The following is a 26,466-nucleotide window of genomic DNA, read 5'->3' on the forward strand; positions in this document are numbered from 1 at the left end:
GCAACTCCAAGAATGAAGCAAACTCAGTTTTGTGTTTTTTTTTTACATACGAGTATAGTTGTTATATAGAATATATTTAATAATGGTGGGACATTTTTACATTATTGGAAAAAGTAGGGGGCAAGTTTTTTTTAGTCCAATCTGATAAAATATACTTACACACAGTCATTCTCGGTTGTTGTTGTACATGTTATGATTTAATTTGCATTGTCCAAAGTTTTTTCTTTTTTTGTACATTAATTTTTAATTTTGCTGTTTCATAATTTTAAAACTTATACAAAAAGCAGTATTTATTATTGAAAAAAAATGTTTTATAATTTTTTTCCCCATTTCATGTTTCATTAAATGATGTCCAAGAACATATCAGCTTGTGCCACATATAATTGCATGGCTGAACTTTGGTCGTTTGTGAATTGATTTACATTTACATTTACATTTATGCATTTGGCAGACACTTTTATCCAAAGCGACTTACAGTGCACTTATTACAGCGAAAATCCCCCCGGAGCAACCTGGAGTTAAGTGCCTTGCTCAAGGACACAATGGTGGTGGCTGTGGGGATCAAACCAGTGACCTTCTGATTAACAGTTATGTGCTTTAGCCCACTGCGCCACCACCACTCCCATTTCCACCATGCAAAACAAGTGGCCATCTTCATAGTGGGTCTCATTGGAAATGGGACTGTCATATTTGTGACTGGCTATAAAACGAAGACGCCAGTTGGTTCCTCAACTTGGCGATTGCAGACTTCATTTTCATCTTAACCCCAGTTGTATACCTTTCTCTGGATATGGTGAGAGGGACTTCAATGACTCAATTTTTTAAGTTTCTTCACTTTGTGCCAAGGCTGAACATGTTGGCTAGCATTTTTCAGCTGACAACAATCAGTCTGGACCGATGCCTGTGCACATGGATGGTTGTGTGGGCTCAGACTAAACGAACTCTGGTCAAAGCTCGGATCATCAGCATTATTTTGTAGCCTTTAACCATCAGCTGCAGCGTCCCATATGCCATAATATAATTTGAGTTTAATGATTAACTTTCGAAAATCCTTAAGCCTCTTGGGTTTATTCTTGTCTACTTTGTTTAATAATTGCAGCAGAGAATAAATGGTAACCGAGTCCCAGATGTAGCAGCACTTTTAGTTACATGCTTGTAAAACAAGCACAAACTGCAGCCTTGAAATCCACCACCTTGTGACAGACCAGCTTTAGATAAAGACTGAAATTTGGATGTCCAGAGGGGACAGATCCCCTCTAAAATATAAAATAATAAGAATTTCCTTAAGAATTTACACAGTGACTGGTTTAAACTGAACATTAAAATAGACAGATTTTTTATTGTTTTGGTTTTTTCAGTGATTTTCTCATGTGATAAATTTTACACATAAGCAATCTAAACAAGTGTATGTTCCATGAATGCATGACTGGATCCTTTACGTAAACATTTCTCATGAAATACATTCTCAAAATGCATTAACCATGCAATAGATGTTTGTGTTTACTTACTCTCACACTGTATTACTACAGACATTTCATAGAGAGTTAGACAGTGGGTAGAAGACAGTAAAGTAAGGAACACATACTTAGCAGGGCAAACAGTTCAGAAAAAAGCCAAGAACTGTCAAACTCTTTTAAATTCATTAAAGGAATATTATTCAACATTTGATTAATAATTTTTCAAACCAAAACATTAAATTCCTCTTCAGGACAGTACTGCAGATTTATTGAAATAGAAAAACATAGCCATAACAAAATTCAATAGCTCACACACACAGTTTTTTTTTAATTTTTGAAGGCTTCATACAAGGGCATTTGAGTGTCTTTGTTTCCCTCCCTTAACACATCAGCATTTGTTCAGAAGTGATGATGTGTAAACTAACGCTCGTACATTTCCTTAAGGATTTTTATGCTCTCGCTGTATCTTAGCTGGTTTTTACTGGAGGCCTCCTTCCACCTAAACACATGTGAATCAAAAGATAATAAACATATGTGATTTTTCTAGGAAATATCCAAATACAAAGATTTACTAATATATATATATATACATACACACACACATACATGCACCCTGCCACAGAGTAAAAATTGTTAAGGAATGGTTTGAGGAACTTGACAAAGAGTTCAAGGTGTTGACTTGGCCTCCAAATTCCCCAGATCTCAATCTGATTGAGCATCTATGGGATGTGCTGGAAAAACAAGTCCGATCCTTGGAGGCTCCACCTCGCAACTTACAGTACTTAAAGGATCTGCTGCTAACATCTTTGTGCCAGATACAACAGGACACCTTCAGAGGTCTTGTTTGTACATGCCTCGATGTTCAGAGCTGATTAGGCAGCATGAGGGAGACCTACACGATATTAGGCATGTGGTTTTAATGTTGTGGCTGATTGTTGTGTATATAGTGTATATGTGGCAATGATAACACTTGTTTACTAATCAAAAACAAATAGGATATTTCACAAAGAATAACTCATACTTCTGTCTAATATTTTTCCAGCGTTTGATGTGACTGAAGATAAGAGGTGACGCCCCTACAGCAGTTTCTAAAGACTGACAAAGAAAAAAAAATGCTTAGGAACTGAAAAAAATAAAAAATACAATGCACAATTTGACACGGATATGTTTAGTACACAATTAAAGGGATAGTTCATCCAAAAATGTTAAATTGGTCATCAATGACATTTACTCACCCTCATTTTGTTCCAAACCCTTATGGATAGGCAGGTAACTTCGGCAGTAGCTATTAATTTTATTTTACAGAGAAAAGATGGAATGAAAGTGAATGAGGCTAACTGTGACAGGGCGGAGGGCGGGGCCGGGTCTTGAGTCTATACACCCGGTCCCTTATTAGGCTAATCAAGCCTCCGAGAGGGATAAGGGCCGACTGCAGAGGAAAGTGCGGGATAGAGAGATTGTTTATGGACATGTCCATCATGTGTGTGTTTGTGCTAAGTTTCTCATTAAACTATTATTTATATTTTCAAGCCGGTTCTCGCCTCCTCCCTTCCATTGAAATCCCTTTACACTAACATTTTGCTTAATATCTTCTTTTGTGTTTCATGGAAGAAATAAAGTCCCCATTTACACCTGGTATTACGATGCGTCTCGGGTGATCCGATCACATGTAGTCAGGTGAGACACATTGCTGTTTACACCTGATCACTTAAATGCATTTTCTACGACCATTTGTGTTCGGATTTGTAGAGGAGGTCTCTTTTTAATGATAACATGCATCAATCACTTTGTCAGTGTGTTACTGAATGATATTACAGTGCAAAAAAATCTGAAAAGACAAAGAAAGCACAAAAAAAAAAAATGTCATGCCGTTTCTTCCAGATGTGGTTGACATTTAATCTAAGCACAAACGCAACATGTCAAGCAGAATTATTCATTATTTTAGTGGATTACCTGTATGAAAGGAGCTTCAGGTGTTTGTGCTTGTCATCTGTGTTGATATCAGACACACTGAAGAAGATCCGTGAAGTTCTTGTGATTGTGTATGTAAACTTTTCAGACTGAATTTCCTTTTAAAGCCGTTTGTAAATGGCAAAGTTTAAACCCTTGTTGTGGCGCAGTGGTTGATTCACAGGTGAGGGGTGGCGCTTCACTGCTGTCGGGACGTATATAGGATGGATTAGCATTTACACCTCAAATGTGATATGGTCACATGCCTTTTTGACCACATTCGTATGGGGTTTTTGTGATCCGATCAAAAAAGTTTTAGACCCCTTTAGACCTGTATTTAGGGCTGACCACAGGTTATCAGTTTACCCGAAACACATCTTAATACCAGGTGTAAACAGGGTCAAAGTTATATGGGTATTTGGGCAACATAAATGTGAGTATATAATGACAGAATTTTCATTTTGAGTGAACTGTCCCTTTAAGAGTGAGCATTAGTGCTGTCAGTTTGGAGGCAACTTTAACTTCCTGTCAAAAGGAGTTGCTTAAATACAATTACAGATTATTAAATAAAGATAAGCATTTCCGGTAGACTGCAGTGAATTTACCTGGCTCTCTGCAGGTTTTTCTACAGAAGGAATTCCGAGATTAACAGGTTCCCCTGCAGAATTGACTGAGCAGGAAACAGGTGGAGGAAGCCTGGACACGTTCTGACCTTTGTCGTTCAACGTGTCAGTCATCTGAAAGAACGAGAATCAAAGAGCACTTGAAACAATCATTTCATTTTTCTCAAAAGTTTCCCTTTATTGTGATAATTCTCATGGCATAAACTGGAACCATTTTATAAATTGGTGGAAGCAAGGATGGTCCTCAATGGATCCAGGAGCCATCTGGACAAATTAAAAGGAAAACAAGCTAAATGTATCACTCCACTGGGTAAGTGAATTCAGAGGGGAAATTGAAGCAGGATGTAGCAGCATATTTAGCAACAATGATTTAGTTATGATATCCTCACAATTAAAAGGTTAAATAACAATGATATAACATATTATGCCACAGTGAGCCAAGGCATGATGCTTTATTCTTTGTTTGCTTCAAGGATACACCTCTGCTAGAGAGGTAATTGGAGAGCTAACTGTTCCTTAAAGGAATGTTCTGGGTGAATTACAACTTAAAGGTGCTGTAAGCGATTTTTTTTCATGGAAATGTATGCAAAAAATAAATTCACACTCCCTGAAAGATATTACTGAAATAAGTCTCGTGAGATATCTCACTGGTCTGTGACAGCTCTAGACTCTGTAAACAGCAAACAAAAATGTGTCCCTGGGCCGCGGTCTCTGACGCTTTTGACCAGTCAATCGTTTTGCGAGTTCTCATTGTATTGTAGTTTCAGTGAATTATTGAGGCTTACTGCCATTTTTATGCCATGTTGTTTTTTATGTCATGCTGTTGTTTTTAACAACTGTTTCTGCAAAATGTTGGCATCAATAAAGCTCATTAGGTATCTCTGGAGTGCAAGGTTTTGGAAAGAGGGGACGTGGCTAATTCAGCATCTCAGTTTTGTGGAAGTTGAATGGTTAAAAATGCTTACAGAACCTTAAAGTTATATTAATAGCATCTTTGGCATCCTGTCAATTTCCAAAGAAAAATTATTTAGACCCATCCCTCAAGTTGTAAAAACAAAAAAAGCCTTTTTTAATAAATGGGGTCTATGGAGCTTCCTCTAAATACTGTAATAAACATTAAAATAGACAAGTATCATACTGTTTCAAAAGTATAGCCACAATATATTTTTAATAAAAAATAGTGTGACAAAAAGTCAAAGGCCACATAAACATTAAACCAGTAACTACGTGATCACATCATCATTATACTGTATGTTGTTCATTGACATGGATATATTGGTATGATTATCTGTGCTTTCCACATTTGGACATCACCATCTGAGAAAATCAACACACTAGATTTCCATGTGCATTTCTAGTCTGGAATAAAACCGTGCTATGCTGACAAGCTAAATGATCTGGTCAATGGCAAATGCTGGTGAGCATTTAAAATCAGTAGGTATGACCTCATCCTCTCCAGAGATGTGAGGGGGGCTGGGGGAATTTTTCTCTTGCACAGCAGGGTTGTTTCTCATCCATGTCCGACAGATGGGGTAGAGTGGAATGGTGGTGCCAAACTGTGCCAAGTCAACACTACGGTCAAATAACTTGATGATATATGCATCTGATGGAAATAAAAGTAACATGAGGAATGTAAGAAAACGGGAAATGAATCACGCAAGATAAACATAAAATGTTATTTTCCAAAACTACGCTTGATATAAAAAAAACACAGAATGTTCTTTCTTCTACACTGATTTGACAGATTGGAAATATACTAGGGCTGCACGATATTGGAAAAACTGACATTGCTATATTTTGTTTTTCTTCGATATATTTGCGATATGAAAAAATACAGGATGACTTCGCCAGATATGGAGGACAAAACCTGCAAAAATAATAAATAAATACATAAATAAATAAATGTCTTAATTAAACAAATATAATTAGTTTTTAATTAAAGTTATTCCTGAATTTATGTTTGTAGACTTTTTTTCCTTTATTTATTATTTTCTCTTTTTATTTTTTTTTTTTACTTTTTCTTTCATTTGTTTTTGTTTTATTATTATTTATTTATGCATTAATTTATTTCCATATTTAAATATTCGAACATTTATTTATTTATATATTTACTCTTACATTTCTGTCTCTTGTATGATAATTATGTGGGCGGGTCCAGCTTACCATTGGCTTATTGTAGATTGAAGCATGTGCTCGATTAATCATGACTTGTTTTGATGTGACGTTAGGTCATAGCCATATTGCGTGTAAACTATAGCTATTTGTGGGGCTAAAAACATAAGAGCTAAAGTCAATCCATGATTTATTGGTTATACTACAAATCACAAAATAAATGGGCAACTGTTTCTTCAACAAAACCACAAAATGAGCAAGTTTCATAAATGATATGATTTATCCTTGTCCTTTTCTTTTTTTTCTGTGTATATAACTTCATATTTTGATGTCTGCAAATTCATAATATTGTTTTCTGTTGTTATGATTGTTCATTGTAAAAGATACAGCCATGCTTCATTTCCCAGATCGTTTATGTATGTATGCATGTATGTATGTATGTATGTATGTATAAATTCGGCAATAAAAATAAATCTATAGCTGATGCTTCACATATATCTAGAGAGTTGCGCAACTTAGCGAATGAAGTCGATAACCACAAATCAAATAACTATGTTTCATTTAGAATAGAGGTGCTTATTGATGATTTTGGAGAGCTGTATGCCGGTATGAATGTCGAAGCACATCTGGATTGTTAGACTCTCTGCAAAACGTTTCCACACACATTCAAAATCTGTGCGAGTCAGGGAGTGCTAAGGTGTCCATCTTATTTGCTTCCGATAAGTACTATTGATCTCTTGACCAATGATGCACTGGAGCTGCGTAAGGACCGCCTCCCTCATTTCCATGTTGCACACAGAATAGTAAAAATAAAATACATGTATAAATAAATAAATATATGTGGGAATATATAAATATGAAAATAAATATATGTGGGAATAAATAGATATAAAAATAAATGAACACATAAATAAAAAATAAAAAACAATGCAAAATAAATGAATAAATACAAAGTTAAAAATAAATATAGAAAATAATAAAGGAATAAAGTCATACAATAATACATTCAGGAATAAATTTAATCAAGACATTTATTCATTTATTATTTTTGCAGGTTTGGGCCTCCATAGCCAGATGACATGAATAGCTCTATTTGAGAAGAATTAATTATTCTAGAATTATTGGGGTGATTTTGTAGGGAACTGCATTTTCATGGAACAATTTTATTAAAAAAAGAAACTGAAAATGACTTTTTACTTTTGACTTATTTTGAGTAGTTTATTTTATTATAATAATCACCATGGTTCCATTGTATTCATGTAATACTCCTCTATCAATTCACCCTAAAGTCAATGATCTAACATGTTATGATATTAATAATGCATGTTGCTTACCCTAAAATAAAGGGGCTCATTTGTGAATGAAGAAGTGTGGTGTCTTTATCTCTGTACTCCAACCAGGTTAAAACAGAGCATTACACTAAGGAAGTTTCATCACAATAGGGCATTAATGTGAATGACAAAATAAGTAATTTAACATTTTATTACATTACAAATTAGATTACAAACCTACATAGATACACCAACCCTGGGTGGTTTACAAAAATACAACATAAAATAAAACGTTTATAAAAGAAATAACTTAAAAAATAGTTTCATGATTGTATTACATACCGCTTGTCAAGCGACCAGATCATGTTTTTAAAACCCTCTTTGGTAAACGTGTTAATTGGTACCATGTCTTTCGCAAGGTGAAATGTTACTGAATCTATGATTTTTCTCTGCCGTTTGGAACCTTTCTCATATGATTTAACTCTGGCAATGGCATCTGAAATAGTTTTTTGCTTTGGACTGCATTTAGATCTGGCTTTGCACTCGACATACAAAGATTTGTGGTGCTGACTTAAATGATCAAACAAATTGGTTGTTTCCTCATGTTGTGGCAACAATTGCAAGACACTCTCGACAAAGTACCTGTTTTTGGTCAACATAATCCTTCCATATAACATTCATTTTGCAACCAAATCCTCCATTTCTTTTTACCTGGAAGGACAGCTGATCATCCTCACAGTGGCAGACCACGTGAAATAACACCTGCAAAGGATCGTTACATTCGAATATCACACCTGCGGGACAGGTACAGGATGGCAACAACAACTGCCCGAGATACACCAGGTACGCACAATCCCTCCATCAGTGCTCAAATTGTCTGCAATAAGCTTAGAGATTCTGGACTGAGGGTTTGTAGGCCTGTTGTAAGGCAGGTCCTTACCAGACATCACCGGCAACAGCAATGGCAAAAAGTGCTCTTCACTGATGAGTCACGGATTTGTCTCACCAGGGGTGATGGTTGGACTCTCATTAATCGACAAAGAATGAGAATTACACCGAGGCCTGTACTCTGGAGCAGGATCGATTTGGAGGTGGAGGGTCCGTCATGGTCTGGGGTGGTGTGTCACAGCATCATCGGACTGAGCTTGTTGTCATTGCAGGCAATCTCAACGCTGTGTGTTACAGGGAAGCCATCATCCTCCCTCACGTGGTACCCTTCCTGCAGGCTCATCCTGACATGACCCTCCAGCATGACAATGCCACCAGCCATACTGTTTGTTCTGTGCATGATTTCCTGCAAGACAGGAATGTCAGTGTTCTGCCATGGCCAGCGAAGGGCCCGCATCTCAATCCCATTGAGCACGTCTGGGACCTGTTGGATCGGAGGGTGAGGGCTAGGGCCATTCCCCCAAGAAATGTCCAGGAACTTGCAAATGCCTTGGTGGAAGAGTGGGGTAACATCTCACAGCAAGAACTGACAAATCTGGTGCAGTCCATGAGGAGGAGATGCACTGCAGTACTTAATGCAGCTGGTGGCCACACAGATACTGACTGTTACTTTTGATCCCCCACCCCCCTTTGTTCAGGGACTCATTATTCAATTTCTGTTAGTCACATGTCTGTGAAACATGTTCAGTTTATGTCTTAGTTGTTGAATCTTTATGTTCATACAAATATTTACACATGTTAAGTTTGCTGAAATTAAAAGCAGTTGAAAGTGAGAGGATGTTTATTTTTTTTTTGCCGAGTTTACTTTAAGTTTGCTCTTTCCTTTAGTTAATTATTACACAGGCGTCTCACATACGTTTAATCTTTTGGCTCTTACTTTGTTTGGGCTGGTTGGTTTCAGCCAAGATATCATCCATCTCTTTGCGCTTCTTCCGTCTATGTTGTGGGAGTCGTGATGATGGTCTGTGAGGGGCGAAAGTGCATGTTTTGTTTGGATTGGATATGCAAATATTTAAAAGCGTTCTTCAAATGATGAAGGGTCTTAGGGTTCCCACACTTTTTGACTAGTGACTTTAATTACTTTTAAATGTCCTTTCCAGTCATTTGTGATTACTGGATAAGGATTTTAAAAAATAATTCAAATTCGGACTAATTCTCTAATGTATCATTTAAACCAATTTTTGAATGATTTGACCAACTCATTGAAAAGAACTATTTGCTCACAAATTGGACATCACTATGGCTTGCGACCAAGTTTACTCAATGTAAGTGCAATTTATAGTTAAAGAAACGTTTTACATTTCTATTATTTTTCCAGACCAAGAAAACACAGTTATTTCACATACAGCTTGGTAGTGTCTAATAGGCCTATTTATCTCATATGAGATAAAGAATTCCTTTGTTTTCAAGGGCTAATTTAATCAATTATGTATTTCATGCTATAAAATGCATTGCTGGACTACTTTCGATTGTTATTAATGTGATCATTAAACAAATCCAATGCTTTCACATCCATTAAAAATAAATTAATAAAGAACAGAGAACATTTTGCTTGCCTTTTCCCAACAGAGGAAGGTGACAAATACCTGTTAAAGAGAAAGGAGAGAAAGAATAAGAAGCATCTGCAATACATAGGACTGTTAAACAAACCATTTTATATCTTAAATGTATGGCTCGTATTTAAAAACATCACTTTTCTGCCATTGGTTGATAACTGTTTTATGATTTATGTTAGTCACGCAAAGATAAGTGCATACTTGCTCGAAGAATTTGCCACTGTTTTCCCCGAATCCTCCTCGTTTTACTCTCTGGACCAGAAAAGAGAGCACAGATGATTATTTACATGCCAATTTCCCTCCGAAATGCAAGGATTAATTTGTTTATTTCCAATAATTACTAAGACACATTTCTCAGACAATTTTCCCTTTACTGAATCAATTTCAAGGTTATCTGAGAATGAAAGCAATACTGCTGGTGCTTATTTAACGTAAGTTGCTATGAAATGAGAGTATTTTGGGTTCTGAGAAGAAATGTAATCAATGTAATTATAGCAGTTAACAAGATCATTAGACTGACATTAGATTAACATAAATGCTGGGCTGTAACAAAGAAAGCTAATAGACAACACTTTACAAGTATTAGTCTTGAGTAGTGGAACTTGAGTCCCTTGAGATGCTTTAAATGGTCATTATGTGTCTCTTTGGCCACATTCCCTAAACACTTCCTGTTGTCCTATTATTTTATTCTTTATTTCCATGTAAAGTCAAAAACATATTCCAAATAGGTTCCAAAGATTCTGGGAAAGCAGCTAATGCCTCCTACACAATACACAGCTTTCAAAGACGTCAGATCTTGGTACCGTTCATATTACACAACTGTCTTGTCTTGTCATTGAAGTCGTAACTTTTTCAAATTACACGACGAATCGGCGACAGGGGTGAACACATTACAAAACATTTCACTATTGACGAATCCCCGACGACTCTGCCTGGACTCCAAATTATCTTTCACAACAGAGTACACACGCAAAGTGATACGAGATATGAAAACAAATGCACGACCATATGTTATGCATTTCAGAATATGATGTGTATGTTTTTTAATCACCTAAAGGCATCATATACTTTATTGGTTACAATATGAAAAAGTACCTCCTTCTAAAAAATCTACCTATTTGTTTACCTGACTGTCCAAGAGAATTGGCAGTTTCTCTCCAACACTTCTCTTTCTCGGGCGGCACGGTGGTGCAGCGGTTAGCACTGTCGCCTCACAGCAAGAAGGTCGTGGGTTCAAACCCTGGTTGCCCCGGCCTTTCTGTGTGGAGTTTGCATGTTCTCCCCGTGTCTGCGTGGGTTCTCTCCGGGTACTCCGGCTTCCTCCCACCATCCAAAAGACATGCAGGCTAGGTTAATTGGTGTCTCCAAAAAAAAAATTGCCCTAGGGGGGATGTTGAGTGTATGTCTGTCTATGTGTGGCCCTGCGATGGACTGGCGACCTGTCCAGGGTGTCCCCCGCCTTTCGCCCAATGTTAGCTGGGATAGGCTCCAGCCCCCTGCGACCCTGTACACAGGATAAGCGGTTGACGATGGATGGATGGATGGACTTCTCTTTCTCCACCCGGTTGTGGTACAGTTCAGATGAAACATCAAATAGGCACTGGTGCTCCTGCCAATTTTCCACAAATGTTTCCTCCATTTCTTCGGTCCAATGAGACTTTCTTGATACCGCAGCCATGGTAGTAGATGTTCTGTTGCAGGTACATGAGGACTCCCACTGAAACTTCCCACCCCGTTTCTTGCTCTCTCATTGGCTGTAGCTCAACGCTGCAGTTGTAGTCAGTCAAAACATATTTAATTTTGCGTGATTTGGAGTCGCACACAGGTCCAGATATTTAACATTCTTGATATCTCGCTGACATCGGCGGTGCGTCAGCGATTCTCTCAAATCGCATCTTTGATAGTTCATACTTTGCGATTGTCGCTCATGGGAGCGAGCTCCGATTTGCCTATGATTGCAGGCTTTTGTCTGCGATCTCAACAAAACTGTCAGTGAGCAAATATCAGGCTTAAAATTGTGTAGTGTAAACTCTGCATAAGAATGCTGTTTACATTTCTGTCATCTTTTCACATTAAATATGTTTTTCTTACTGTTTTAGGTTCCTCTTTGACACTAGTGTGCTATTTTGTTGGGTTCTTGCACTACCCAGAATACAGCATCATAGTTAATGTGGTTATTTAAAGGGATAGTTCACTGAAATTTTTTTATTCTCTCATCATTTACTCACTTTCATGCCATCCCAGATGTTTATGACTTTCTTCTGCTGAACACAAATGAAGATTTTTAGAAGAATATCTCAGCTCTGAAGGTCCATCTCATTTTTTAATCTTGCAGGGGATTGGTGACCAGACCTTTCAAGCTCCAAATATCATATAAAGGCACCATAAAAGTAATCCATATGATGCCAGTTGTTTAATCTTTGTCTTCAAAGTGGTAAGAAAGGTGTGGGAGAAAAAAAAGATCAATATTTCAATCTTGTATTATTATTATTATAAATCTCCACTTTCACTTTAAGAATGTGACAGTGGAGATTTATAGCTAAAAAGGACTTAAATATTGATATGATTCTCACCCACACCTATCTTATCGATTTGAAGAAAGTACCATAACTCAAAAACATTCCAAATACTTAAAATCCAAAATGTCATGTGAAGCTTTTGGTGTGCACCCTCACCTGTTTTCTCAGACTTGATATTACAATGAAGCATTATACAGGGATCCTCTTCCTTCACTTTCATTCAGCTGAGGATACAATGACTTAAATTATTCACTACTTGATTAATTTACTTTTATTAAAAATATGTGTACATTTGAGTAAATTGTATATACTTCATTACTATTATTTTGTTGGTTAAAGGTGCACTCAGTAATGTTTAAGTTCATATTGTCTAGGATTTACAGTGACACCTAGTGGCTTGGATGCAGCAGTATTCAAAATCAATGGTTTTCAGTTACAGATAGGGAGGGGTGTAACGGTACTCGTTTTCATACCGAAAATTTTCAGTATGGGTCATTCGGATTGGCACACATGTGTAAATCGAATGAATGCAGCGCTATTTAACCACTGCACGTGTGGAACTACTTTGTGTGCACAATTTAATTGGAAACTTAGAGTTTCCCCCTTGCAGCTTTTGCAACGGACCGGATGTTGTTGGTTCAGCTACCCAGTACTATGTTTGGTGTTAAAAGGGCAGTGATAAACCAACATGAAAAATCCCAACAGTGAAGTATGGTGGAAGGAGCATGTTTTGGGGATGTTTTACTGCATCAGATATATATATATATATATATATATATATATATATATATATATATATATATATATATATATATATATATAATTTTATGTGTTACCATGTGTGTTAGCTTAAGCACATGGTTGGTTTGTCTGTAATTTTGATGAAGATGGGATCACATTTTATGACCAATTGATGCAGAAAACCAGCTAATTCCAAACAGTTCACATATTTTAATATGTGAAAGTATTTTAATATATTCTACTTGAAGGTTACACCACCTTACATTTTTAAAGTCATTAATTAATAAATGTTTTGTTATTATTATTATCATAATGAAGCCAAATTGGACACATTTATTTGAACTTGACGTGTGTTTTAAGCTAGATTTTAAAAGATTTGTATTTTTTATCATCTCGGACTACTTTAATTCAATGGGTAGTAAGCAAACATTAAATCCTGAACACATTCACATGACAGTCACATGACTTCCTCCGAACAGCAATAACAAGCTGTCAGTTACGATCCAGATCACCCAATGTGATTAAAAGCTGGTGCAAAATCTTAGCAACGTTACAATAACAAAGGCTGTAACTTGCGAATTTGTATTAGTTTTCTCATGTGATTTTTCTCTTTTCTCAGCCTTCCAGATCCTCCAACTCAAGCGTCACCTCTGAGAACAGAGGGTCAGGTCTTCCATGAAAGATCACAGTTTGCTTCTCTTCCCTCCAATACCTACAGAACACCAGTTGAGCTTCTCAGAATCCTAGCCGTCTACTGACCTGAGTTGCTCTATGGTCAACACTATGTCTTCTCACCCTGAAGCTCAGCCCAGTGAGAAACATTGTAGTAACAGCGACAAGTGGAGCAAAGAACCCTGCTTTCTTGCAAAGTGTGGGAAATTGATTATAATCAGGATGTGTTCAGTTAGTTCCGTTGTGATTTTGATGATTATCAACTGTTTGAACCCTTCCAAAACATTTTAGCTATTAAAAAGTTTAGCTTTTTTATTAAACACCAACAGAACCCATTTCTGTGTAAATTGTATGAGTTGTATTGTCAACAAAAACATTTATTTCTGAATTGAATTATGTATGATTGGATTTACACATAATTGTTTTCTGTTTGTGTTTCAAGAATAAGGCCAAATGTATTTTTCCTCTGTATTTTTAGAGAATATCTTTATTATTCTTTTTAATGGACTTCCAAAGACTTGCATTAAAAACCTTGTCTAATGTTATGTTGCAACTGTTGCTAAGGTATGATTGGTAAATATAGTTTTAAGGCGCAGATTTGCGAAGGGGCAACAATACAGTTTTAAAGTTTACCATTAAACGTATTGTTGTCAATAGTTGTTTAAATTAGGCCAACCATTCAGTTTTGCAATAAACCACAAAAGTGATATGTCAGCAGTTTAGCTTCCATTCTTTAAGGGGATGTTGGTATTCTAGAGAAATGTTGCCACGTTTGATGATGCACAGTCCCAATGTGTCAAATGTGTTGTGATCAGGCGTTTAATGCAGTCTTCATTTACCTTTATGTTTACATGCAGTCTTTATGTGTTTAAAGGAACGTTGTTGCTTTTCCATTATGTGACATCCTTCTTGCAATTAAATCTTATTAAGGTACATTGAGCTCTTCCATTTTGGAAAGCCACAGAGTCAAGAGGAAAGACAGCGTCAGGCCATTGAGGGAGAAGAAAACTAGCTTCCACATTCCATCCCTCAAGTTGCAAACCCAGATATTTAATACTGGACCTACTGTTAAGTAAACATGAGATCACTATTTATGACCCTATTTACTTTCTTAATACATATTCCTGGTCATATGATGATCCTGATTTTCTCAGTAAATATTGTTACATGATTATTTGCAATGAATTAATAACCACATCATGTGATTAATTCGATAAAAAATTTGAATCAATTGACAGACATTTTATATTTATACGCATATTTTCAAGCTTAGTCGACACTAAAGCTGGATATGACATGAGCCAGATACATTTATTTTACATATTCAAATTTGTCCAAGTCATCTGATATTCAAATTTGCTGAGCTGAAAAGGATGTTTTTGATGTGTGTGTGTGTGTGTGTGTGTGTGTGTGTGTGTGTGTGTGTGTGTGTGTGTGTGTGTGTGTGTGTGTGTGTGTGTGTGTGTAACGAATGAGGCAGCGAGGAGACGCGGATCCAAATGCAGACTTTTATTAAAAAGGTAAACAGGCAAAACACAAAGGAAAAACCCTCGATGGGGAAACAAACTTAAACGAGTAAAGTCGGGCAGGAGAAACATTCCAGGCTTGACAACATACAACGACAGACAAGGAGAAAACAAGAAGCAGGGCTTAAATACACAGGGAGTGATGACTAAATTGGACACAGGTGAGAACAATGAACAAAATGGCAGTGATGATGACAGGTGGATACTGGGAAGTGTAGTTCTTTAACAATAGACTAGTGAGAGACAGGGCAGACAGAGGAACGTGACATAGCCCCCCCTCAAAGGAGCGGCTTCCAGACGCACCTCAGAAAAAAGAAAAAAGGAAATACTCCAAACAAAAAATCATCCAAGGAGAGAGGGACAGACCAAGGGAGCACAAGGGGCAAACCGACAGATCAAGGGAGCACAAGGGGCAAACCGACAGATCAAGGAGGCACAAGGGGCAAACCGACAGATCAAGGAGGCACAGAGGGCAGGCAGGAAGTCCAAGGGGGCACAGAGGGCAGGCAGGAAGTCCAAGGGGGCATAGAGGGCAGGCAGGGAGTCCAAGGGGGGCACAAGGGGCAGGAGGCCACAGGACAGGGGTCGGGTCAGGAGGCCTGGGAGGAGGCCACAGGACAGGGACTGTGTCAGGGGGCCCGGGAGGAGGCCACAGGACAGGGGCCGGGTCAGGAGGCCTGGGAGGAGGCCACAGGTCAGGAACAGGGTCAGGGGCCCTGGGAGGAGGCCACAAGATAGGGGCCAGGTCAGGAGGCTCGGGAGGCTCTGGGAGCCGAGCCGTAGGAGGCTCGGGAGGCAGAGCCGAAGGAGGCTCGGGAGGCAGAGCCCTACAAAGCTCTGGAGTCTCTGGGAGCAGAGCCGTAGGAGGCTCGGGAGGCGGAGCCGAGGGAGGCTCGAGAGGCGGAGCCGAGGGAGGCTCGAGAGGCGGAGCCGAGGGAGGCTCGGGAGGCGGAGCTGAGGGAGGCTCGGGAGGCTCAGAGGCCTCAGGGGGCGGAGCTGTGGGAGGCTCAGGAGGCAGAGCCAATGGAGGAGGAACCATGGAAAGCTCGGTAGGCTCAGGGGGCGGAGCCGCGAGAGGCTCAGGAGGCAGAGCAGAGGGAGGCTCGAGAGGCGGAGCCCTGGGAATCTCGGGAGGAGGAGCCCTGGGTGACTCGAGAGACTTGAGAGGCGGAGCACTGGAAGGCTCGAGAGGCTTGAGAGGCGAAGCTCTGAAAAGCTTGGAAGGCGGAGCTCTGGAAAGCTCGGGAGGCAGAGCTCTGGAAAGCTCGGAGAGGCAGAGCTCTGGAAAGCTCGGGAGGCAGAGCTCTGGAAAGCTCGGAAGGCAGAGCTCTGGAAAGCTCGGAAGGCAGAGCTCTGGAAAGCTCGGAAGGCAGAGCTCTGGAAAGCTCGGAAGGCAGAGCTCTGGAAAGCTCGGAAGGCAGAGCTCTGGAAAGCTCGGAAGGCAGAGCTCTGGAAAGCTCGGAAGGCAGAGCTCTGGAAAGCTCGGAAGGCAGAGCTCTGGAAAGCTCGGAAGGCAGAGCTCTGGAAAGCTCGGAAGGCAGAGCTCTGGAAAGCTCGGAAGGCAGAGCTCTGGAAAGCTCAGGAAGCTCGGAAGGCAGAGCTCTGGAAAGCTCAGGAAGCTCGGAAGGCAGAGCTCTGGAAAGCTCAGGAAGCTCGGAAGGCAGAGCTCTGGAAAGCTCAGAAGGAGGAGCCCTGGGAGGCTCGAGGGGCGCTGGCTCTTGGACGGTCATGGCTACTGGCGCTGGCTCTTGGACGGTCATGGCTACTGGCACTGAGACGGACAAAACCACAGGTGCTGGCTCAGGGACGGTCGAGGCTACAGGCGCTGGCTCAGGGACGGTCGAGGCTACAGGCGCTGGCTCACTGACGTCGGAGGCTACAGGCGCTGGCTCACTGACGTCGGAGGCTACAGGCGCTGGCTCACTGACGTCGGAGGCGACAGGTACTGGCTGGATGACCGTGGTATGGGTTGGCTTGGGTTCGCTGACCGTAGCTGACGAGGGCTCTGGCTCGCTGACCGTAGCTGACGAGGGCTCTGGCTCGCTGACCGGGGCAGGCGAGGGCTCTGGCTCGCAGACCGGGGCAGGCGAGGGCTCTGGCTCGCAGACCGGGGCAGGCGAGGGCTCTGGCTCGCAGACCGGGGCAGGCGAGGGCTCTGGCTCGCTGGCCGTGGAAGGCGTGGAGTAGCGAGCAGAAGCTTCTGCCCTCCTCCTCCTCCTCCTCCTCCTCCTCCTTCGGGCTGACGAGGTTGAGCGCGCTGGCGCAGGAGCAGAGGAAGCTGGGCACACCGGCTCTGGAGCGGACCAAGCTGGCAGCGTGGAGGTGTTGATTCCCGTGGAGAGCACACCCGGGATCGAGAGGGGAGGTTCGTCAGCTGCGAACGTCGACAAGATTAGATCGACGTACTCCCACCAGGTGTAACCCTCGATTCCGGGCGACTCTTGCCACCGGCGCGTAGGCAGGCCGACTCGGTACGTCGCTTTCAGCGCTTCCTCACTCCATCCACCAATGCTGGTCACGGCGACAAAAAAGTACGTGTATTCGCGGATCGACAGATTCGCTTGGGCCAGCTCATTGAAAAAAGTCGCTAGATCCATGGTTTGGTCTGTCGTTCTGTAACGAATGAGGCAGCGAGGAGACGCGGATCCAAATGCAGACTTTTATTAAAAAGGTAAACAGGCAAAACACAAAGGAAAAACCCTCGATGGGGAAACAAACATAAACGAGTAAAGTCGGGCAGGAGAAACATTCCAGGCTTGACAACATACAACGACAGACAAGGAGAAAACAAGAAGCAGGGCTTAAATACACAGGGAGTGATGACTAAATTGGACACAGGTGAGAACAATGAACAAAATGGCAGTGATGACAGGTGGATACTGGGAAGTGTAGTTCTTTAACAATAGACTAGTGAGACACAGGGCAGACAACAGAGGAACATGACAGCGTGTGTGCGTGCGTGCGTGTGTGCTCGTGTGTACTTTATATGCTGTAGAACCACTTAACTTCATAAAGGATGCTCCTGCCAGCACCACAGACCCATCTCAAAGCCACTACATGCTGAAACCCCTCTATCTCCTGCTTGAGGTGTGCTCGACCTCAGTATGCTGATGAGTTTTGCTTAAATGTCAGCCAATGTCATTTTAACAACATATTAAGGCTTTCTTTAAGAGTCTGGTTATTTATATTGTGCAGTCAGTTGTTAGCATGTTTTCAAGTACCTAATTACTTTAATGTACCATGTATTAAATATTTACTTTGCATTAATCAACAATGCATGTTTTTTCTGAAAAATCTACTTTACTTTTTTAGTAATAATTAATACAGTTATGATTTTCACAAAACATATTGTACCAAAGCAGCTGCACTAAAATCATGCCACATAAGTGAGGAAGCTCAAAGGCAACTGTGGGGATGAATAAACTTGCTAGAGAGATCCAGAAATCTATGCAGATTTATAAAATCTTTATAAAATAGTATTTTCTTCCTCACGTTCTTTGTTGATAGACTGTGTGGTGGATGACTGTTGCCATCTCGTGGTGGTAGCTGGACAGTTTTTGAGTGTTCATTATTTAGAGCGCTACCATTGCTGGTATTTTATGGCTCTAAATATGCCTCTGCATTTAAGGAAGAAGAACTCTCTTGCATATAATACCACACTGATATGAAGTGTCTGTTAAGTGTCAAACATTTATGTATTCACAAATTCTCCAGAAAGAGCAGACAACTGTAATGCAACCCTTGGCATAGTTTCCCAGTTTTGAATTACAGGAACTCACTCATGGTCTTGTCTTCCGAATGATTGAATGTACCTGATGGAAACTTTTCCTGCCAGGTTGTCCGTAAACCTCAGTAATAGGCTTTGAAGCATTGCTGTTGTGGGAGGGCGGACTGGCAGACAGAGAGAGAGTTACGGACAGCTGTCCGACACCTATGTGTGTTTGTCTTTTTGGTTCAGTTTCCTATTAAACTTATTTATATTGTCAAGCCGGTTCTCGCCTCCTACTTTCCATTGAACTATGTTACTCTGGTGCCGAAACCCAAGAAGGAGGAGGGATGAGCCGTTGTATAGTCCTCGCCACTACCATCCACTCCAACGAAGCAGATAGGGGCTCCTATCCGACCGCCTGGAGCGGTCAGGGGTGGAGGAGACCCCTAACAGCTGCTGAAAGGTGGGGTCGGAGACCGCTGACTGTGAAGGGGAGGGGCTCCTGGCTGACCGCCTGGAATGATGCGGCTTGTCAAGGAGAGGTCTGCTATTTATTTTATAAATGTTCAGTTTTTTTGTCTTTGCCTGGAGGACTGAAACATTTCGCATTTATTAATTTAACAGACTCTTTTATACAATGTGTCTTCACCCTAACATCAAAATAGCAACACTTGTTGTTGATTTTAACAGTTTTATGGATCTCCACCCTTAAAATTCTCTCCAGACGTTATCTGAGTTGTCCCATGTGTGACCCAGAAGAACCTGAGATACTGCAGTTAAAGGAGCGGACCAGTCATTTATTGCAGAAGAGGCGAAACCCTCACCACACATAAACACACAGTCACCCTGACCGGTGCAGAGGAAATGTAGTTTCACAGTGATAAATGACTAATGGCATGTTGAAAGTGTCTTTCCTGATTGTCATTACTGAATGCTCAGGTTGGAAACCAAGCCTATGTATGTGTTGCACAATTAAGAGCTACAGGGGTGTTCTAGAAACACAATGGCGTTTCATGTTGCTTTTTTAATGAGATCAGAGATGTCTTAACTTTTAAAGAATTAGCAACTAATGTATGTGTTTTCACTGAGCATTCTCTCAGCAGTGGATGTCTGGGCTGCTCTAATTGTTCTTCCCCAGTATACACTGATGAGCCTGTCCGCAGACCTGACATGCCCATCTTAATAGGTTCAATCTAGTAACTGTGTCACATGTGTAACACATAAAAGCAGCTTGACACCTTAAGTGTACATTTTGCTGCCTAACACGTTTATCTTTTTAGTGCATGTGTGTGTTTCCTGTTGGATAAACACATCTTGCTCTAAGCACAGGATGAGCTGAAAGAAAAAAATAAGTAATTTTGTTAACACTTTCTCTTGACTCCAATTCAGTGAAAAGAAACCGAAAAGAAGTAAAAGGCAATTTAGTTTTAATCATATCAGAATCACTTTTATTCATCTAATATAATTTAACCCTTGTGCGTCAGTTTAAAAAAAGTTACTCGGAGGACCTTAGAGGACAAAAATGTCTGTGTCAAAAAACTGGCATAATAACATTATATATGAATATTATTTTCCACTTTCCATTTTCCATTTTCAACTTTCAACTACCAAAAATGCATTAATTTTCAAGATTTTAACCCTTTAAATGGCAGTGTGTTTATATAATGCCACAGTTGTTTTTACACACTTGCATATTTCTCAATACACACATAAAAAACGCACTCTATCTCTGACATCCATACCAACACACCCACACAATTTTAGCTGCATCATTTATTCAGTTGGCCTGCAGTTGGCTCTATAATACAGCAAACAGAAAATAGGAAAAAAGCATGTATTTGCTCCATAGGCTAAACACGAGTAAAATGGCACCATCTGGTGGAAAATATTAAAAACATACATTTTGAAGCTAGGGCTCCAGAATGAAAGGATAATATCAGAGAATTTGTGATTTTATTCTTTATTGGTACTGGGATCAAGTTTTTTTTTTTTTTTTTAAGTCATAGTTTTCAGTTTGACAAATGTGTCCTTTTAAATTGAGTCAATATTTCATCATGTCAGATTAATTTAATTGATATATATTTGTTTTACTCTAAATTCAGTGGCATATCATTTTAGTCAACCAAAATTTTAGTGGATGACAATGTGAAAAACTACAAAAGGTTTGACAAGTGTCAAACTGTAACAGATTTATAAACATATATTAATTTAAACATGTATCAAACATATAAAAAGATTTCTTTAAATAATAGCATATCATCAATATACTGAAATAGGCTACTTTTTAGAAGTTACTGTATTCTGAATTCTTCATGCTTTGGAGACCGTTAATAACTTTCAGAGTTTTGCCACTTTAGGATATTGCATTGCATGTAGCATGAGTTTACAGAAGCAATGTATACACTATATACATTGAGTTTCTTTAGAAACTCATCAGTCAATCATTATTTTGGGGAATGAAGGCTATACAAGGCTATTGGGGCAGTGGTGGCTCAGTGGTTGAGGCTCAGGGTTACTGACCAGAAGGTCGGGAGTTCAAGCCCCAGCACCACCAAGATGCCACTGTTGGGCCCTTGAGCAAGGCACTTAACTCCAGGTTGCTCTGGGGGATTGTCCCTGTAATAAGTGCACTGTAAGTCACTTTGGATAAAAGCGTCTGCCAAATGCATAAATGTAAATGTACAATGCTTGAAATTGCCAAAAAACAAACAAACAGAAGATTTCATACAAAGGTGTACACTAAAAAAGGTTAGAGTGGACAAAGAAACACAGACATTGGACAACAGATAATTGGAAAAGAGTGTTATGGATCTTAACCCATTGAGCTTTTGTGGGATCAGCTAGACTGTAAGGTGCGTGAGAAGTGCCCGACAAGACAGCCGCATCTATGGCAAGTGCTACAGGAAGCATGGTGTAAACTGTCACCTGAGTATCTGGACAAACTGACAGCTAGAATGCCAAGGATCTGCAAAGCTGTCATTGCTGCAGGTGGAGGATTTTTTGATGAGAACTCTGAAAGTAGTTAAAAAAAGGGTCTCACAAACAACCAATCTGAACCACTTCGCATTTATGATGCACAGTCAGAAGCTTAAATTAATGTCATTGAATGTCAATGGATTAGGTAACCCAATAAAGCGGGCAAGGGTGATGAATAAGATAAGGAAAGACGATATGCACATCATCTTGCTACAGGAAACACATTTAGGTGCTTTGGAGCATGAAAAACGTATTAAATTTGGTTACAACATATTTTATAGCTCTTATTCACAAAGTCATAGGAGGGGAGTTGCAATACTTGTATCCAAAAAATTACGCTTGACATTTTCAAAGAAATAAAGGATAAGGAGGGTCGATATATTCTAGTAAAGGGTAAAATCAATAATAATCTTATGACATTGGTTAACATCTACGCACCACCGGAATGCGAAACAACATTTTCTAAAGAATTCTTTGATACACTCACAGCAGAAGCGGAAGGGATCTGTATATGTGGAGGGGATTGGAATTCAGTCTTAAATTTGAAACTAGATACCACAAGTAAAAATAGGAGTAAAAGAAATCTTACAAAATTACTTCATATTATGTTGGAGGAAACTGGCATGGTGGATGTGTGGAGGAAGCTCCACCCAACTATGAGGGACTATACACATTATTCAGTGCCTCACTTGTTTCATTCAAGAATAGACTATTTTATAAAGAGACAGGAAGATTTCTACAGGGTAACCGAATGCAAGATCGGAGTCACTGATGTTTCAGACCACAGCGCAATATATTTAACTCTTAACTTGGAGAATAACCCCAAAATCACTGTATGGCGATTAAATGTGGGCCTCCTTAACAACCAATCAGTAGTTGGATCTGTCAGACAGGATATCAAAACATTTATAGAAGAAAATGACAATGGGGAGGTGGATCCATCAATAATATGGGACTCGCTAAAAGCTGTCTTACGAGGAAAACTAATAGCCAAGGCAACACACATTAAGAAAACTATATTGAAGCATATAAAAGATTAATTAAAGATTTAAAAGATAAAGAGGAAAAATTTATTTTGAAAAAAGATCAGGACACTCAAGAAGAAATTCAAAAATTGAAAATGCAACTTGAAAATTATTTAGATGATGAATTAGAGAAAAAAAGCTAGATTTACAAAATAAGCATATTATGAACTAGGCCCAAAATCAACAAAGTTAACAACAAGCGGACTCAACAATTTTGAAAATCAAAGACCCTATCTCGCAAAAGCTTCGAACTGAGCCAAAAGAAATAGAAAACACTTTTTATCAGTACTACAGCAAATTATACTGACTAGAGGGCGCTTCTAACAAAGGTTCGATCAGTGGTTCCCAAACTTTTAGCAGGCATGTACCCCCTGAGACATTATAGATCTTCCGGAGTACCCCCAACACCACCAATTGTTAACAACAAGGTTTTTTTTATTTAATAATATTTATTTTTATCAATTACGTCGAGAATAGTGAATAGAATCATAAAAATTTGATACAAATCTCATCAAAAGTCAACATATGATACAAATCTCATCAAAAGTCAACCTATGATACAAATGTGCTGAATATAATGATTTTAAACAGATATGCACCCAATCTCACACACAATAGGCCTACAACACATATCCAACATCTCATTGAAGATTTTGTTAACTTTTCACATACTGATAAGTATTGCTTTTCACATATGATGACATATTGTCTTAACTTCTCTGTTGTAAAATAATAATAAAAAGTGAACACATTAACAATAGTAAACTAAATAGTAAACAGTAAACTAAATTGTAGTAAACCACACAGTTTAATCAATGTGAGGGATGTGCCTGGATGTTCTTACATAATGCAGCGATGTTAGGCCGAATTGGGGACAGTTTCAGTCTTAGATCATTTTCCACAAACAGTCTGTACCCATACTTGGTCTTAAATTAAATTACTATTAGTAGAAGTTAATATAATAAAATACGTAGACCTATGCAAAAAAACTAGTTGAGGATAAATTCTTTAAAATTGGGCAATTCCAGCGTTATGGACGTGACATTTGCAGTCAAAACTTGAAATATAAATTCTCAGAAAATGCATTTAATACTGAAACGTCTGTTTATATATCCATACTCCCTTAATAAAGCTCCAGACATTAGAAAAATATCAGTCTACACATGCGTTTTATATTTAATATGAGAGAAATACACATGTGACGTGACACAAAAAATCTTTAACTTTTAGGTGGCAAAATATGTTTTAGTAATTCTATGAACTACACTGCGCAAAACAAAAGTAATACTACCCACCGGATGAGGGTCGGCCTCCACAGAACTTAAAATATTATTTTTATTTAATTTTTCGTGTTCGCATTTATGAGGAAAAAAACAATGTTACGGACATGACCGCTCTGAAAGTGACTTTAAAACTTTCTTTAAAGTGAATTTCGTTTTTTACTAATTGTATCTTAATTTTAATCAATGTTTCATCAACCAATTGCCTGGATTTAATAAATAAGAAGTAAATATAGTAGAAAATAGATCATCATGTCACGGAGGCGCCGGCGCGTGAACTGGACTCTCGTCTAATAAATGAACCGAAACACAGCGTATAAGGTACTTGCCTCACAGGCCTGAGAAATATATAGAAAACTTGAAATGTCTACTTTTTAACAGAACAATTCAAAACGAAAGAAATCAGACTCTCTGCTTATGTAATCCGTAAATGTGCATTTCTCTCTGGCGCGTTCACTACTGAAGATCGCGAGTCAACATCGCCAACTTCATCTTTGCAGTCGACACTGACAAACACTTGTTTATTAATAAACAATTAAAATGTCTCCTTGCTATATTTGACATATTCATAATCATTACTTTTGCCGGTTCTTTGTGGCAGCTTTTAGATAGGCCTACTTTATTGGCAGCGCCACCCTTGCATGTTACATGAACGCGTCACCACTGCATCAGCACCGAAAACATGATTTCTTTCAAATCTAAAATCAAAAATCGTGATACGAACCGAATTGTAGGTTTGGTCTATCGTTACAGCCTAGTAAGATGAGAAAGCAGGAGTTTAGTCGTTTGATTGTAAAAAAAAACAATGGCTGAACATCTTTGCCAAGCGCAAACCAGTACAGAAGTAGGCCTAATCAATAAATTATCGGGGAGGGTCATGCCTTTTTTCACAATCATTTTGGAGGGTTATAGAAAAAATTATTGCTGGCGAAGGGAGGGTCAAGTCTTTTTTGACTACAGATCTCAAAACTCCCTTAAATAAAACCCCTTAAATAAAAAAAACGAACAGTCCCTTAGATCTTTTTTCGCTTACCCCCTGAAATCAGTCCACGTACCCCTGGGGGTACGCGTACCCCAGTTTGACAACCGTGGGATTAGAGCATTCCTAGACAAATTAGACCTTCCCTGTATAGGAGAAATACAAAATAAAAGAATATTAGCAGAAATTGCATCAAAAGAATTGGATAAAGCAATAAATAGACTAAAGGCAAATAAAGCCCCAGGTAGTGATGGTTTCCCAGGACGTTTAAGGTAGAATTGAAGCCGCTTCTTCTTAGAGCTTTAAACTATATCCATAAAGAAGGCAAGACTCCTCCCTCATGGAAGGAAGCAATTATCACGCTGATCCCCAAAGAAAATAAAGATAGAGATAATTGTGCCAATTATAGGCCAATATCAATTTTAAATGTGGACTATAAGCTATATACATACATTATTTCTAAACGATTTGAAACTTTTATTTCTGATATAATTGATGAGGATCAGACTGGCTTTATAATCGGTAGGCAAACACAAGATAATATCAGAAGAAGTCTGCAAGTGATTCACAATATCTCCAACAATAAGCTTAAAGCGGCCTTGATCAGCCTCGATGCAGAAAAGGCCTTCGATCGAGTAAATTGACTCTATTCAATGTATTAGAACAATTTATGATAAGCCAACCGCAAGAATAAAAGTGAATGGATCTCTGACAGACCGGCTTGAACTTAGTAGAGGATGTAGGCAGGGCTGCGGATTAAGTCCCACCCTTTTCGCTTGATGATTTAAAGGGGATTATGATCAACGAAAGAGAACAAAGGATCGGATTATTTGCGGACGATATATTGTTATTTCTAGAAGATATTAACATATCACTTCCCATACTGATGGATCTTTTGGGAAAGTATAATGAATATGCTGGATACAAGTTGAACATTTCCAAAACCCAAATACTATTGTTCAATCATTCACCCTCAATTGAAACGGCACGCACATATGATATAAAATGGAGCACCAACAAAATTAAATACCTCGGAATATTTCTATCCAAAGATTCTTCACTACTATATAATTTTAACTACATCCCAATAAACGAAAGTATTAGAACAGACATCCAGAGATG

The 26,466-nt window shown here is 39.1% G+C and overlaps 1 protein-coding gene across 1 annotated transcript; it reads right to left on the minus strand.

The window, feature by feature from the left end:
• Positions 1 to 1,877: 1,877 nt before the first annotated feature.
• On the minus strand, positions 1,878 to 17,972 carry LOC127629471 (protein lin-37 homolog). The gene is made up of 8 exons (XM_052106570.1): positions 17,664 to 17,972; positions 10,119 to 10,162; positions 9,918 to 9,947; positions 9,239 to 9,324; positions 5,476 to 5,633; positions 4,013 to 4,144; positions 2,479 to 2,552; positions 1,878 to 1,956 (listed from the first exon to the last, which is right to left on the minus strand). Exons 1-8 carry the CDS (start codon positions 17,970 to 17,972, stop codon positions 1,878 to 1,880), a joined length of 912 nt encoding a protein of 303 aa, XP_051962530.1.
• Positions 17,973 to 26,466: the final 8,494 nt, after the last annotated feature.

Source organism: Xyrauchen texanus, chromosome 36 (genome assembly GCF_025860055.1).
Source record: "Xyrauchen texanus isolate HMW12.3.18 chromosome 36, RBS_HiC_50CHRs, whole genome shotgun sequence".
In the NCBI taxonomy this organism is placed as follows: Eukaryota; Metazoa; Chordata; class Actinopteri; order Cypriniformes; family Catostomidae; genus Xyrauchen; species Xyrauchen texanus.